The 16,034-nt window shown below is 41.9% G+C and overlaps 1 protein-coding gene across 1 annotated transcript in view; it reads left to right on the top strand.

Annotated features, from left to right (window-relative positions):
- The first annotated feature begins 405 nt into the window (after window positions 1-405).
- Window positions 406-16,034, top strand: part of hs3st2 (heparan sulfate (glucosamine) 3-O-sulfotransferase 2) — a 42,893-nt gene continuing 27,264 nt past the window's right edge. Inside the window, exon 1 of the mRNA XM_066689755.1 lies at window positions 406-1,686. Coding sequence (XP_066545852.1) covers window positions 1,142-1,686 — 545 coding nt within the window. The 5' untranslated portion in view covers window positions 406-1,141. The remainder of the gene's footprint in view (window positions 1,687-16,034) is intronic.

Raw genomic sequence — 16,034 nt, forward strand, 5'->3', positions numbered from 1 at the left:
TTATACGACCATTGTAGTGTTTTTGAGTGATGTAACACCGCCCTAACTCGTGACTTGTGATTAAAAAGAAAAAGCTTTAATAAACCGACAATAAAGCGTATTATGTGGATGCAATGTGATTTCAAGAAGAAAGTCTATTCTGCAACTACAAAGCAATCTTTCTTGACTCAAATGCCAGCTGACACGCGTAAACAAACCAACAGAAGTATGGTTAAATCTTTTATACATATGAAAGAAAGCATTAGGCATTGAAGATTTGGGGATGGAGCCGAGCTGCAGAGACAACAGATAACTGAGGGGGGATTGGGGAGGGAGGGGGCAGCAACACTGCAAACTTAAGAGACGGTTCGCGTTTTCTGCGTCAGTATTTCCAAGTGAAATGCTCGGGGTATTCCTTTTATTAAATAACGCATCCAGGAGGATGAGAACTGACGTCAGATGGCGCCTTTAAATATTTATCCTCAGCTCCTTGCTGCTGCAAAGGCATGCTTGGGAACTTGGAGAAAGCAGGAGCTGAGATGCACAGTTTCCAAGCCCTGAGATATTGCCAAAGCACCCTCACCGAGCAGGCACAGGCGCAAAGTAGACAGCACTGGCTGCAGGGCTTAAGATAAAGATCGTCCCTTGACTAATAATGAGTGCGCATTTAAAAGTGCCGTTCTTGAGTTTCTCAAAAGGATAATTATTTCACAGGGGACTTCTGAACATGCAAAAGGGAATGCCGTTGCAATGAGGGACTCCAGGAGGTACAAGAAATGCGCTGGACAGCAAAGGACTGATGAAGGCATTTGGCGATGCGCTTTGGATAATGCGTAATGCTCAAATCTCAGATTGTCCCATCTTCTCATTTTGACTACATAAACTAACGGAAGCCCGTATTCTTTTTTTCTCACAAGAATGAAATGCCCTGGCAGGAGGTTCCGTGTGGCAAGACCGCCACCCCGAGACACCTCACTTGTCTGTTTTGGAAGAATTGTGCTCAATGTATCGAGGCAAAAATAATAAATTGCGCATTTATAACGTATTGGCGCTGACGACGCTTCTTTGAGCCTGTCTGTCTTGTTGGAATACTGTTTGATCCTACAGATGTCCCAGGCGAGATCCAAAAGGAAAAACATGCAACCTCTTCATCCATGGAGACATGGCATATAGGTTCCTCACCAGCCGCGTTGTGCCATCCTCAAACAGGCTAACCAGAAGGTTCCTCTTCATATTCACACTCTCGCTGTCCTTCACTTATCTGTGCTACAGCCTCATATTCTGCTCCGACACGATCATGCAAAGCCAGAGTTACGAGGAGCACAGGTGCCTCCTTTTCCAGAGCAAAAAACTTCTGCAAAAGTCGCATTATTGCGCTTTGCCGGTGGACGCGAAAGGTATCCGGGACGCGACCTCCAACGTGGGTCTGACCCGCCAGGGACCCAGGGAGGCTCGCAACCAGAGCCGCAACTTGGCGGCCTCCCTCGGCACCCTGCGGAGCATCAGCGCGCCGGAGCGCAGGGCCAACCACACCGGCACCCCGAAATTTGGCAACAAGAAGCTGCCCAACGCCATCATCGTCGGCGTAAAGAAAGGGGGCACCAGGGCGGTTCTGGAGTTCATTAGGGTCCACCCAGATGTGCGCGCAGTTGGCACGGAGCCCCATTTCTTCGACAGGAACTACGACAGAGGTTTAGACTGGTACAGGTAAGGAGCACTTCGGCGTCAAGACGAGCTAATCTTCTAAAAGTGGGGTTGGAACATAAAGAAAGAATCCAATACAAAGCATCCAATAAAACATATAACACATAATAATTATTACAGGTAGGGGTAATCTCAAATACGGTTTTCGTCGTGAACATACAATCCACAGGTTGGATGTATAATCAAACAGTTCATGCAATCCCAGCAGTATACAGCGACAGGCTGGTTTTGGTCAGCATTGCGCACCGCGCTGACCTGTACGCGACGCACCCGTGTGAGGGGACATCTCCATAAGCGACTTCTCAAAAAACATGTATAATTATAAAGTGGATATAGTTGTGCATTATTATAGCACACATGGATAACAATTAGCCTATCTCTCAATGCATCCATTAAGGTTTCTCAAATATACTGATACTATGTGTAATCTGTCCTTACAATCAGTTCAAATATGGGATCGACAGACATCTGACTGTATTCTGAACAAGTTGTCAACCCCCACATCCTTTAAAAACATTAATTTAGCAACAAGCAGAAATCATGCAAATCATGTTGTTTTGTTTTTTTATTTGCCAAAAAAATTAAAAACTTCTAGTAAGTTTTTTAATACACTGATTGTTGATCTGTTGTCTTAATTTACCAATGCACTGTGTACAAACACGTTTCAAATGTAGTTTCGCTGATATTTTTGCATTTGGTGAGTCGAACATTATTTATGGTCAATAGCATTTATAATACTTAACAGCCACTGCGCTGCGCAGAAGTAAACACTTCATTCGTATTACGATGCCACTATAGTTGTACAGGCAAATTACCTGCTAATCACCTGAACAGTAGGATATAAATAGTGGACGATTATTGTTAAACTAATACAACAGCAGCGGATAAAGGGGCTTCTTTCCCCTCTGTGTGCGACTTTCCTCAATGTATTATAATGCAATATTTAGATTTGCAGCCAAAGTATGCATTAATGGAGCGAGTTCATTCACACATTTCCCCATTGCTTGACCAGTAATCATTCAATGTAATCAGACGGTGATTAATGATATAGGTGGAGATTAAACAATCTCTCAGGGTGAAATGACACCCACATTTGTTAAGGAACACTGGACGGTGAATATTGCATATTACAAGGTTTTCTTTTGTGGTATTGTTGTACTGTATGGAAAGCTATGCTCATTTAGTCATGATGTATTAATATATTGCATTATATATAATATAATATTATATAATATTATATAGTGCAGAATGCAATGACATATTTTATCCTATTTCCATGCATAACCCCCCCACCACCATCATGTCCAAATGTACTTGGAAAGGAAAGGATGCCCTTGGAAACAGAAAAATAATAACAATTTGAATGTGTCTGCCGGTGTGATGGAAGGTTTATGGCAGCTGCACTGGTCTGAAATGATGGGATGATCAGAGCAGAAATGCATAGAGATGCACAGAAAACCCACAACGACTCGCTCTCTCCCCTGTTCTCTGGCTGCTCTCCAGCAGTGTCATAAGGACATGAATAACAATCCTTATCAAGCGCAAACAGTTGTATTTATGTAATTTCATGTTGCAGTGGCACTGTTCCGAGTTGAAAACAGAAATGATCTTGAACTGTGTAACTGCTTTGTGTTTAACATGATTGAGATGAAGATTGGCCTTTGAGAGGCGATACAATAATCATCTCGAAACCCACAAAGCACATCTGAAATAGCATTTAGTCTAGTTTTAAACGAGTGCAGATCAAAACTTTGACTTGCAGTCTAATCGAAGGATAGGAGCAGATGTTATACCCCAACACACGTTGCTTCAATACCACCTTAACTATTATTATTATTGCAAGGGTGTAACTATGATCCGGAGACACTGTAGCTGAGCACAATTTGCATCTCTGTCATTCTTGTTTTGCAGCTAGAGTAATCGCAAGAGATGATTCTGAAGTCCATTCCACTCTGAAGCAGTCTGCCCTAAATCACACACAACAGCATAATGAATTCAGCAGGGATGTCTCTGCCGGTTTAAGGTTAGAGGGACATTTATACAAAGAAGTGACAGAAAAAATCATAAGTATGCTTCAAACTACACCTGAAAAGTGGAATCTCTAGGCAGAGCACTGTCCCATTTTATACGTCTACAACTAGATAGACCAGTTCATTGTTTAAGTCAGCCCAGGTGTCACATAAAACCCCTCGCTTTCTCAGAGTGGTCCTGAGGCAGAAAGATGCTTTAATGTCGAAGCCTTAGAAAAAACACGAGGGCAAATTCCTTTGAGTTATCACATGATTTCTGAATGAAAAGAAAGCAATATTCCGTTGTTAATAATGCGAGTTTGTGACCTTTATGTTCATCAGGCACCTCAATGCACTTCTCAGATGCAGGTTGGATAAATTCCCTTGTGCTGCAGCCAACACTAACTCACACTGACAGATTAAACAAGTACATACAATGCAATGCCATTACTGCATGATGGCAGCGTGGTGCTGAGGAGAGCTCCATCCGTGCCCTCGAGCAAAGGGATGAGAATGACCAGACAGTGTAATGCTTTTATCTGCATCTCAAAAAATGTCAGTTTTGTGTGTGTGTGTGTTTTATGGCAGGTATACTGTATTTATTTAACATTTGCAAACAAGCACAGTACTATTGATTGAGGGAAACAGAAGAGGCTTATACATTTCTTACAGTGAGCAACAGGAATAAAGAGACCACGAATGCCTGGCAAACCGTCTCAAACTACAGCAAGATGAACATTGCTCTCGATTGCTAAAAACAATGACACATTTCAAGGGCTGAGCCTTGATAGCTGCACATTGTGTTGCTCACGCCACGATCACAGTGCTGCGGCTCATTTTTCCAGCAGGTTTATTTTGTGTATGTTTGTTGTTTTATCTGGGGGCTGAATGTGAAAAGGGAGCCATTTTAACCCCGCCTGGCCAAAACTCCACCAAATCTCTGTGCATTCTTGCCGGCTACAATGCGTACTTCCCCCCAGTGAGAGCCGGAGTCCTTGAATTCATTTGTATGTTTCACTGCTGAAGATGCAGGGGCAACACTGTCACTAAGGAAAGACTGAGTCTATTTTTGTCGTCCAGGGTTGTAACCTGCCTCCAGAAACACACAATTACTGTGCGCCACTTCCTGGGGGGAAAACGGTGCAGACAGGGGTAATATCTCTGACAGAGGAGAGCAACTTCAAATATCTGGTACATCACCAGCGGAAACATGGAAAATATTGATCAGTGCAGCCGGTTAATGATCAAGCCCTTCCTCTGAATGCTTCTAAGGCAAAAGTATCCCAAGAGCCTATATGCTGCCTTTATGTATCATCAGCAAAGAAGTACCGGCTGCCAAGAGGCAATAACAACTGCCTGAGCGCTACGGCTTCACCTGCGCATGCTTCAGAAACAGCTCCAGCAGGGGGTGCCCTGAAGCAGAAATTAAACCCACCTCCGGCTTTCCTTCAGCCGCGTCTGTGTCCACCTCTGGACTGAGAGCTGCAGTGTGTGTGATGGGATGGCCGTGTCTTTCAGTTATTCCCAGAGCCTCGTTCAGTGATGAAAAGACAACTGCCGCAGAGAGAGGACATCCTCAAGTTTGTCCTTTTGTTACTTCAGTGCGATCCTTAAGAGATTCCTCACTAGCTTTGCTTTTCTTCATTGTTTCTTTCCTGTTCAATACCAAGAGTGTGTGAGAGAGAGAGAGAGAGAGAGAGAGAGAGAGAGGTAGAAGCAGAGGGGGAGCGAGAGAGAGAGGGGAGAAAGAGAGAAGGAGAGGGAGAAGCAGAGGGAGAGGGAGAGAGAGAGAGAGAGAGAGAGTTACAGGTTTTCCACAAGGAAATGTTTCAATGATGTTAATTTCAGAAGAGAGGCGTTCACATATTTGTTTTTAAGATGGGAAATGCTAATTGCCTGGAAAATAAATAAATAGTTTCCCCCGGTACAGTAGATTATAGATTAACAGAAACAAGACAAACACCAGATTAACAGTCAACACGGCATCACCTTTGATTGAGGCTTTTGGACAAAACAGTTGCTAATAAACAGCAGCGTTGTTTCTCCACCTGCATGAGAAAGGGTCAGAGAGGAACGTTTGCGTTGATGGATCTCGGGTAATTCATTTATAGTCAATGCGATTCATACAGTGAATGAAGTGCTCTGCGGTGGTGTGTCCTTCAGGTTGTTAGTGATGATTCATGCTGACCGATGCTTCACAGGCGAGATCTTAAACACACAAGTGCCATTGTCTCTAAAGGAAGAAACAACATTGGCCATAAAATGAGGAATGGAGGAAAAAAAAAATGGCTTGGTTTCTTTAAAACCCGATCGGCGGAGTCTGTTTCGAATTTCCTCATTTCTGCAAGCATTTCATTCTCGAGGAGAAGGCCAGCATTGTCCCAGTCACCGTGAAAATATCCCCGAAACCTAATCTATTACCAATTTGAACCTAGCAACTGCATCTCTAAATGTTCCTCTGTACAAACAATAACCCATGAGTTGCATGAGCTTTCAATTAAATCTAATTGGGAAGCTGTTGCTTCAGACCGTGGGTGCTGAGAGAAGCTACAACCTGCATATCAATTGACTGTGTTTCATTTTAGGGAAGTAAAACTGCTGAAGCCCTCAAATTCCTGATAGCATGGAAACGAAAACACAAACTTAAGCCCGTTACCAAACTATTTGAAGCTAACTGTTAATAAAAATCATGAATAGGAACATGAATCACCATTTTCAACTCAACCCTCATGTAGGAGAGAATGGGACTGGGTAAATGTATAGGTTCAGGCGAGGGTATACAGTTAGGTCCATAAATATTTGGACAGTGACACAATTGTCATCATTTTGGCTGTGTATGCCACCTTGATCCAATTGAGCAGCATGTCACTTGCTGATGGCAAAACTGAAGGCAAAACGCCCCAAGAACAAGCAGGAACTAAAGACAGCTGCAGTGCAGGCCTGGCAGAGCATCACCAGGGAAGAAACCCAGCACCTGGTGATGTCTATGGGTTCCAGACTTCAGGCAGTCATTGACTGCAAAGGATTTGCCACCAAGTATTGAAATCACAATTTAATTCATGATTATGTTAGTTTGTCCAAATACTTTTGAGCACCTACAATTGGGGGGACCACATATAAAAATCGGTGTAATTCCTACACAATTCACCCAATGTGGATGTAACTACCCTCAAATTAAAGATGAAAGTCTGCACTTAAAGCACATCTTGTTTCCAATTGTCACACAATTGTTTCCTTTCAAATCCATTGTGGTGGTGTACAGAGCAAAAATGATGACAATTGTGTCACTGTCCAAATATTTATGGACTTAACTCTATATTTATATATAGACACCCATACACATACATTACTGCCAATAGAAAAGGAAATGGAAAAAAGGAATGGAAAAGGCCAGAGCAGCCCCAGTTCCCTTCCTAATCCTTTCTGAATGCAACTTCATTCTCCCGAGCTATTGACATCTCGAGATAAACGTTATAATAAAAATAGAAAAAATGAAAAAGCAGCAGTTAAGCCCCAATAGGAACAAGAAAGATTATTTGGCCGATTAAATCAAAAGTGCCAAATAAACCTTTTTTAATTACGTGATTAAAAGAGTTTTATTATACACTTTATTTTAATCTCGGTAATGAGGGTTCAAACCCATTAAACTCAATGGGAATGAGCTGGATTAAAGCATGAACCTTTATCTCGCTTCTCTGTGTCGCCAAAACCCGAATGCAAGCAGAACCGGGCTAACATGCCTTCTTCGCATGCCTGGAACAATAAGGCTGTATACTATCTGTATGTATGTATGTATCTGCTTACTGCTCGGAGACATGTTGATACATATTGGACCATTTTCTTTACTGGTGACTTATTTAATTTAGTTTGTGTTTTACTCAGGTACAGTAACCCAGTGTTGACATGTTGATCATTGGCATTTGATCTTGGTTTTTGGTTTTTGGTCATGGCGTGGTTTTCATACAGCTGGATTAACTGACCTTGATCAGCACTAGACTTGGACTACCTTCCCTACACTAAAATAACATTGGGCAGCACCAGACCAAGACCAGGGCTCGTCTGGGTCTGTGAAACCACTCCATAAAGACTGAAATCTAACTACGTGGATCCATAGGGAATTATTTCATTTAATTACAAGCCAAAATCCTATAAAAGAGGCATATCCAATTAATTGTGATGCAGCGCGTATTGGAAATGAGGTTAGGACCTTAAAACGGAGTATGCTATACATGATGTACAATGAAATACAATACAAATGGCAAGCTGGCCATACACACAATATGGCAGATGTAGCTCCATGGCCCTGGAGATGTGGAACATTTGAAATTTGATTTGGTAGTTCCCTATGTATCTGAGTGTAGGGAGAGCGGATTCTGAACCCCATTTGTGTTTGTATGTTTTGCGTTTCCTCCAACTGGTTATAATTCAGTTAATTTATACAGATATATTTAAAAACAAATAACCGCAGGCGAAGCACACACCCCCCAACGCGTTTTATTTTTCCTTCTTTCTTTTTTTTCTTTTTCCTCTTTCCAGTTCTTGGGGGGAAAACCAGACTTACACAGAAAGTGCATTTCAGCTGTATTGATTTTGCTGAAGTCAGAAACACAGCTGCTTGTCTTCCTGGGCTTGAGAACAGTGTGTATATTTTTCAGTATGGCCTTTTAGCATTTACAGTGATGGCAAATATCATAGCGGTCCGTCACGATAGACTCTGAGGAACAGCGGCTCGTAAACAGCATCTTCAGAAGGGCCAACTGCGACAGACTTGAAGGTTTGCATTTTACCGGGCTGGCAGGACATCCTCTGTGTTATTGTAATAGCCCAGCACCTTGCATGTATTATTAATGGCCGATGTTACTTCCAAAATAGCCGTGAGCATCCACAGTGAGATTAACAATTCCCGTTAATTACGGAAACAACTCCCCGTGGCATCTCACAGGGGTACCAGAGTGCTCCGTGCAGCAGTCTGCCTTCTCCCTTCTCTTTTTTTCCTTTCATCTCATTAATTTCGCAGTTTCCTACCTGCATGGATATTTACATTGCCCCCAAACACACAGAGGCAGCAGATTTAATGGGGCATGTCTAGAATTGGTGGATTGTCTTTTTAATGTCCATGCCTGCTAATCTGAATCCCTTGAAGGACACAAATACAAATAAAACTGAATAATCAATATCAGCTGCAAGTGTGGAGAGGCTAGGAGAGTTAACACAATTACGCTCAGGCCGTTGAAATCTCGCTCAGATGACTCAGTCGAAGGCCTTCCTCTCTGGCGGAGCCACTCTGAACAGGAGATCCACAGAAATGGCCCTTTGAACAAACGGGAACGATCCCTCACAGGTTCCTCGACCTGTCGGGGCAGCGCCAGGGCTTCGGATGACACTTGTGTGAAGCGTTTCTCCTTCTTGACCGACAGTGGAGACCAGCAGCGGCACTGAAAGAGCTGCGATGTGTATAAATGCAGCAGAGAGGATGGTACTATGAAACGTGTTTGCTGGTAATATTTTGGACACGCTGACACGGTGTGCATACAAACACCCTTATCAGTCAGGAAACAGAGCAGCTTCCTCAATTGATCACGGATATGATAACATTCAGAGCAAAAACCATCGTTTCGACAGTGGACACCAGTTCAGAAAGTAGCCAGCATTTTGCTTTCATAATCCGTACTGCATTGCAAGCGGTTTATTTATTTTTTGTTTGGATTTGTTACATATCTGAACATGTCAGGTTTTGCGTGAAGCATTTGCATTCTCATTTATTACAGTGCAAAGCTTTCGGTGCATCCTCAGAAGTCTTCACATTCTTTGAAATAATGCTTTTTACTCAGCCAAACCAACAACAAGGACCTGAGTTTTATATGAATTAAATAAACATGTTACAGATAAAAGCAAGGAATGTGTGTTTGGGAGGGGGAAGACACATTTAGTTGTGTGGTATTCAAACCATTATCTTTCCTCAGTGGATACCAGAAATAACATATTGCTATGAAACAAAGTGCCGGGTGATGCGATTCCGTCACTGCTCTCAGGGTTTCATCTACATTTTAATACATTTTTCCCCTCAATGATTTACTGAAGGTACTGAATGATGTCATTTTAGTATTTTCTCACACCAGTGATAAGTATAACTCTCTGTGAGAAAGAGAAAGTATTCAAAATGCTTTCAATGTTGATCCCTATCCATGGCCTTCAGGAGCTAATATTTCTGTCAAGAAAAATGGAAATATGGAAATCTCCCATGATGGAAATGACCACGAACTTCAAAACGCACTTGCTGTGGAGTATCTGTGAGTGAGAACTTCTCCTTGGTCCATCACAACATTCCCACTGCAGGACATCCCCCTCGGAGGACGCCTGTGTCTGAGTTAGGTTGGCTGTAGTTGGTTCAGTTGAACAATTGACCACAGGGTCTGACCACATCAAGTAACTGAAAGGCCTGGCTGTGGCCATTCTTGGGTTAATAACTTTGGCCTGCCATCACCCCCACCCCCAACCACACACTCACCTTGTGCTTTCATATTTGCACAGAAGATAGCCGGCTAAAGCAGTCCATCCAGAGAGGCTTGAAATTGTTTAAGTGCTTAGGCTTTCAGTTTTCATTGATTGAAGTGTAACATGATCCTAGTTGTAATAGCAAGGCCACTGCATGTGAGACTTGTTACCTGGCAACCGCTAAAGTCTGATGACTTCCTTTCACAGGACGGGAACAGTCACTATCTGTAAGCACGATGTTTTAGAGGAAAAAAACGAATTCTCTTTAGAGTTGGATTCATTATAATGTACTTAAGAAACTACTTAAAATGTAGAGAAGTAGCTCAACATTCACTTAAGCTTCCACGCCGAACGCAACAAGCATTACCTGGCAGATAATTGACAGTGATGAGCTAAGTGTGGATCAGAGGGCTTAACGAAGACATGATTATCTGACAATTATCTTCCCTGTTTCAGAGGGCACTAATGCAAGGCAAAAACTGCTCTTTTCCCCGTTTCTCTCTTGTGTTTGGTAAGCAATACTTGACAATTGGTTGAGCTACAGGGTAAACTTTCTTTTCAGTTTGCCTAATAGCTCTGTTCCCATTATGAATGATTTCTTCAGTGCTCATACAAGGAGTTATGGGTTAATTGCAATCCATTAATGAACTAATGTATCCACTGCAGCACTTACTGATATTGATACTAAGGTGCACACAGAACCCGGGCTTGGAGAATAACAAGCAAGTACTTAATAACATTTCAGCCATATGGATCGCTGATTTGATAATAAATACGCAAAAAACAAGAACCGGAGCAAACATATTCATACAAAACTTAATATTGCAATGATAAGAGTGCTGACTAAATGCATTTAAAGGTAAATGATCTCTGATTGATGCAGTAATGAAGCAGGGAATTGAATTCCTTAGAAACTAATCTTTACTTTTTCTGTGTAAGAAAAACAAAAAAAGTGCTAAAGAAATATATAGATATTAAGATATTTTTATGATTTCCAAGCTGAACATATTAAATGAAAGGTGAATCATCATAGTTTGCTTTCTTTCCTTTACATATTAGTTTGTTTGTTTGTTGTTTTTTTACAATCCACCATTTGGCTTAAGGACAAATAAATCAATACATTTTCCAAGCATGCCTGAATGGATGCATCTAGGCTGTGGATGAGGCCAGTTAATTGCCATTAGAAGTCTTGAATATTTAGTTGTTTAAAAGCTGAAGATGAGATGTTTTGCTTTTCATTCAATTTATCTTGGCTTGGAATTCGCCATGCCCCGAATGAGCTTAATGTTCGCTGAAAATCAATAGTGAACCGAGTCTTTGTGGCACATATTTCTCTTGCCTGTATTAGAAATATAACAGGCGCATTATACATAGACAGAAAACTAAAGAAACTCATACCCAACCAGTTATTTCCATATATCCGGAGGGTATTAAAGGATTAACAACAACAAAAATCAATATGAGATGCTTATGCAAAAATCTAAAAATTTCTGCTCAAGGTCATTCAAAATAAATCACTTGGCATTAAGTTTTATTTTATTTCCTGTACCTGCATCATATCTTAATTCTTCCAAAAATAACATTTGGGCAATTAACACTTAATCACTCCGTTAAATTGTCCTGGCTTTTTCTTTTTTTCTCTCCAGCATATAGGAACCATCTGGCAGTTATTAGAGTCTGTGTCTGAAATGGCAGTATGCTAAATTACGTACACAGGAATATTTATTAATGTGTGGTCAGGTATTAAAGAAAATTAATATTAATATTAAAGATATCAGTCTTTTGATCTGATGAAAGCTGGAACTTCAAATTGAAATGGCACAATGAAGTATCTTGCAGGTTGATGTAGTTACACAGATTAAGAGTCTTTGGAAAACCTTGAAGTGAGCGTATTTTAAAATGGAAGACGGTGGCTTTTTTATGTATCCGTAAAGGTGAACTGGAACGAACCCTCTTCACTCCATGTTGCTATCCACACATGGACCCTACACACGAGGCAGGCTGAACCTGAGCTTAGATTACACCCTGTAAAACTCAGGATGACTTCTGTTTCTAAAATAAATACATACACACATAGACAACATTTCCACAGCTGCCCTCATGAACAAAAGATGGTCGATACGACGAGCATGAGACCAGAAATACCTTCCCCTGTAGTGTAATACAGAGAGCACCCCTGACCTGCGTGACAGAGATGGAACATGAGCAGCGAAAGCTCTCTGAAAGGCCATGACGTGTCCTTTAATTCACACGCTTAAGTCTAAGGCTTTTAATTTGAGACGTAAAAGGGGTTGAAAAGCAGGACACATCTTATGACTGGCTTTCCAATTCGTAAATAGTTTGTGGGAGGGGTTTAATTTCCACAGCAACACAGCCTGCTATCGTAGAAAACTCGAATGAATTCTCTGTGTTAGGCTGATGACTGCTTGTGAATCATATACATCACATATAAGAACCTAGCCAATCACAGAGCAGCATTTCCAAACATACCTGTACCTCTGATCGTGTGTATTAAGGTCATCCCGTGCAGGAGTTTCACAGGATGCACATGTGTGTTTAATAACTAGATATGTTACATTTAACCAGCATGAAAACACACAACAGATCGGCTACTATCGGGTCATTACAACAGATCCTGGACTGAAGCATTTCTAGATGGGAAGGATTGGGAAGATTGTTATGTTTAATTAAAATTAAAATAAAGATTCACTGCAACGATATTTGACACACCTGTAGCTCAGTCTAGTAAGATCCTACACAAGCGAGTAAGACATCGTTTGAAAGCGCTCGGTCTCTAGTTCCCAGTTTAGTGAGATTTATTCACTGGGGTCAAGGTCTTTGTGTGCTGAAGCTCCAGGATGAGCTAGTCAGGCCCTGGGACTAATATGGCAGTATATTTGAAGGTTAGGATGTGCAGCGGTTAAGGAAAAAAGTATTTTCCCTCCCACGGACTCTTTGTATTATCTTGAACAAGCCTCTTAACCACCTTGTGAGAGACTCTTGAGTGGGAGATGCACAGCCCAACCCCCCCCGTCTTAAAAGCATATTCCAATGATACAAACACAAACAGACATGCAGAGATGCCCACAAAGACAAACACACAAGGGCAATCATTGTTCTAGCTCTTGAACACCACATGTTTAAATTAAGACTTGAAGCCTCAGAAGACACTGGGCTTGTATCTCGCTATGATATAGTACTTTGATTTCTTGGCATCTTTCATCCCCGTGTAGCACGCAGTACGACACGATCGTTACATAATGTTTGTGGTTCTGAGGTTTTTCCATATTTCACACAATGCATCTTTTCTTTTCTTTACATTTTTTCCCCCCCAGTAGTCTGAGTGAGACGGTCACTCCCATGATACTGGGTTGGGCGCCACTGGAACTGGCTTCAAGCAGTGACTACAGATCTTGTGACTGCAAAAAACACTGACAATGAAAGGCAACCGCACAGAAAACACATTAAAACTACAGAAAGTGTGTTTCTTTACCCATGGACATAATAAAATAATTTCGATTGGTGGTATGAAGGTATAAATTCTATTCTCCCGGGTTTGTTTGGGCCCATGATACGGTACATATGACATCCTGCTGATTTAAGATGTCATTAGACTGAAAAGTGTCACTGATTGCTCCCAGTCTCTACACAATGTCACTCTAGGTACCCAAAAGTATATACCATCTGTATCTTAATTCCCAGTTGGACAACCAGCCAAGACGAACCGTTTTCCCTCTCCTATTAACACGGGATATAATACTGATACTGTGTTTTTAGCGTGTCACATGCGAAGCTCAGCAGAAATTTAATTGGAATTAATGTGGCTGTGGTTCGATTAACGAGAAGGATGCATAGCCATTCAGCGCTGATAAAATATGATGTAAACAATTGTCACACCGTAGAGTTGATTCTGTCTGAAAAGGGGATACAAAAGATATGACAAGATAATGTATTTATGTTACCTGTGGGAGGTTTACATAAGAGACTGTTTCAATGACTTGGATGAGTGGAATAACTGCCATTAAGTAGTGAGTCTTCATCTGAAATTGCTCGTATATTTATATAGAGTGCAGCTACTCTGTGGGCACATTTCACACAAATTGTTGCTACAAGTCATAAGAATGGCAAAGCATGCCATTACAATGAGGCTTTTAGACGAGTGAAAAAGTTGATACGTCCATCTCAGACTAACATTTTCCACCATCAGAACAACAAATATATATGTTTATTTTTCGGGGTAGAGAAAAATATAATGTAATGTTGAAATGGGTTGCTAGCATCAAAAATATTCAATTTTCAGAAAACTGCAATCAATCGGTAAGACGAGGCCGAGGATAGGTCAGACGAAAAGTGCTGAGTATTGTCAGAGTTATTTAAAGATATTTCTCAAATATCTCGCTGTTCGACGCTGCCTATGAAATGGCATCGGACTTTTATTGTTCACCGGAACAGCGACCGGATGTGATCTCTGGCTTATTGTTCCAGCCGGTGCTTGAGCACAGTGTGTTGTGAAGGATCACCGAGTAGAGCTACATCAGGGTGGATGAATAGTTTAGTTACTGGGTGAGTGAAGAAGACACTGCTGTCTACAATGTTTATGTATAATGTTCTCTAGGTGTAGTTGTGTAGATGATTGTAGTTCCATTTGAATGAATCAAGCAATGAGGGGGAAAGTGCGAGAGTCAGAGAAAGTACACCTCATGATATCGACAAAAAGCAGGAAATTAAATAACATGAAACTGATACTAAATTCTCCTCTGACTATAAGTAGAAAACATCAATGCTCCAGGTCAATTCAAAACTTACTGACAGGGCATACATAGAAAGACAGATACACAGACACATAGGAAGGCAATTTGTGTAAAGTTGAATCCTCTACCATAATTGATTCCCAGGAATTTACTCTTGGCTATGACTTAGACTTGGTACATCCTTCCTGTATTTTGGGTACAAGCACTTGATGAACTCTTCGATTCTCCAGCCGCACAGACTCCATCCTCATCGGCAGCTCGGCAGACTAGGTCTCTCCATCGGCGTTCGGGCGAGAGCAGGATGTGAGTCACGCCGGTGTTGCGAGATTCAGTCGGGCACTTGAAAAGGTCGACAGGCCAGCAAACACATCAGCGGTACAACAGCCCTGGAATGAGAATGAGCCGGACCGCCGCTTCTGCAAGAGGGGCAGCTCATAGGATAGGCGCCGGCCGCAGTAACAAGCTGCCATTCTGGGCTGGACAGTCAGTCATTCCCTACGAGGGTCACTCCTGGGGGGCCGGGCTTTCCGGAGGAGAACAGCCTGTCCTGTAGTCACTCCAAACATGACCGGCTTGAGAGTTTGCTGTGCTGCCATCATGCGTGGGCAGATTCATGTTTTGTTGCATGTTGAAAGTTGTTTGTGTTCACTGCCGTGCACGTAACCTTTTGTAACTTTAACAGGGGGAACCTGAGAGAGGTCACGGGTGAGGAGGGGTCTTGCCTCTTGCTTATTTCCTTGCTAGTGGTTAAATCAATCCCACAATCCAATACACTTTTATTTGGTAAGGGTTCCAAAAATTCAGCTTCTTCAACTCGGCTGGGCCATTTGCTCCAGACACCCACTTCTCTGTGTGTACAGAAAGGTCCCCTATGGACAGTCGTGCTGAATAGTGAGGTGCATGATAATGTTTTACACAGACATTACCCAGCCAGGACTAGATTAAACTAGAAAGCTGAGTGTCGTCTGTGGCTCTCTGTAGAGCCAATTCATTACTACCCAAAGGTTATCTCTATTTAAAACATTGGTCATACGATTCTTCCGTTCCTCTGTCCGGTTGTATAGAAATGCTGCATCGCATCTTTGGGAAACGGCAC

This window comes from Amia ocellicauda, chromosome 17 (assembly GCF_036373705.1).
Source record: "Amia ocellicauda isolate fAmiCal2 chromosome 17, fAmiCal2.hap1, whole genome shotgun sequence".
NCBI classification, from domain to species: domain Eukaryota; kingdom Metazoa; phylum Chordata; class Actinopteri; order Amiiformes; family Amiidae; genus Amia; species Amia ocellicauda.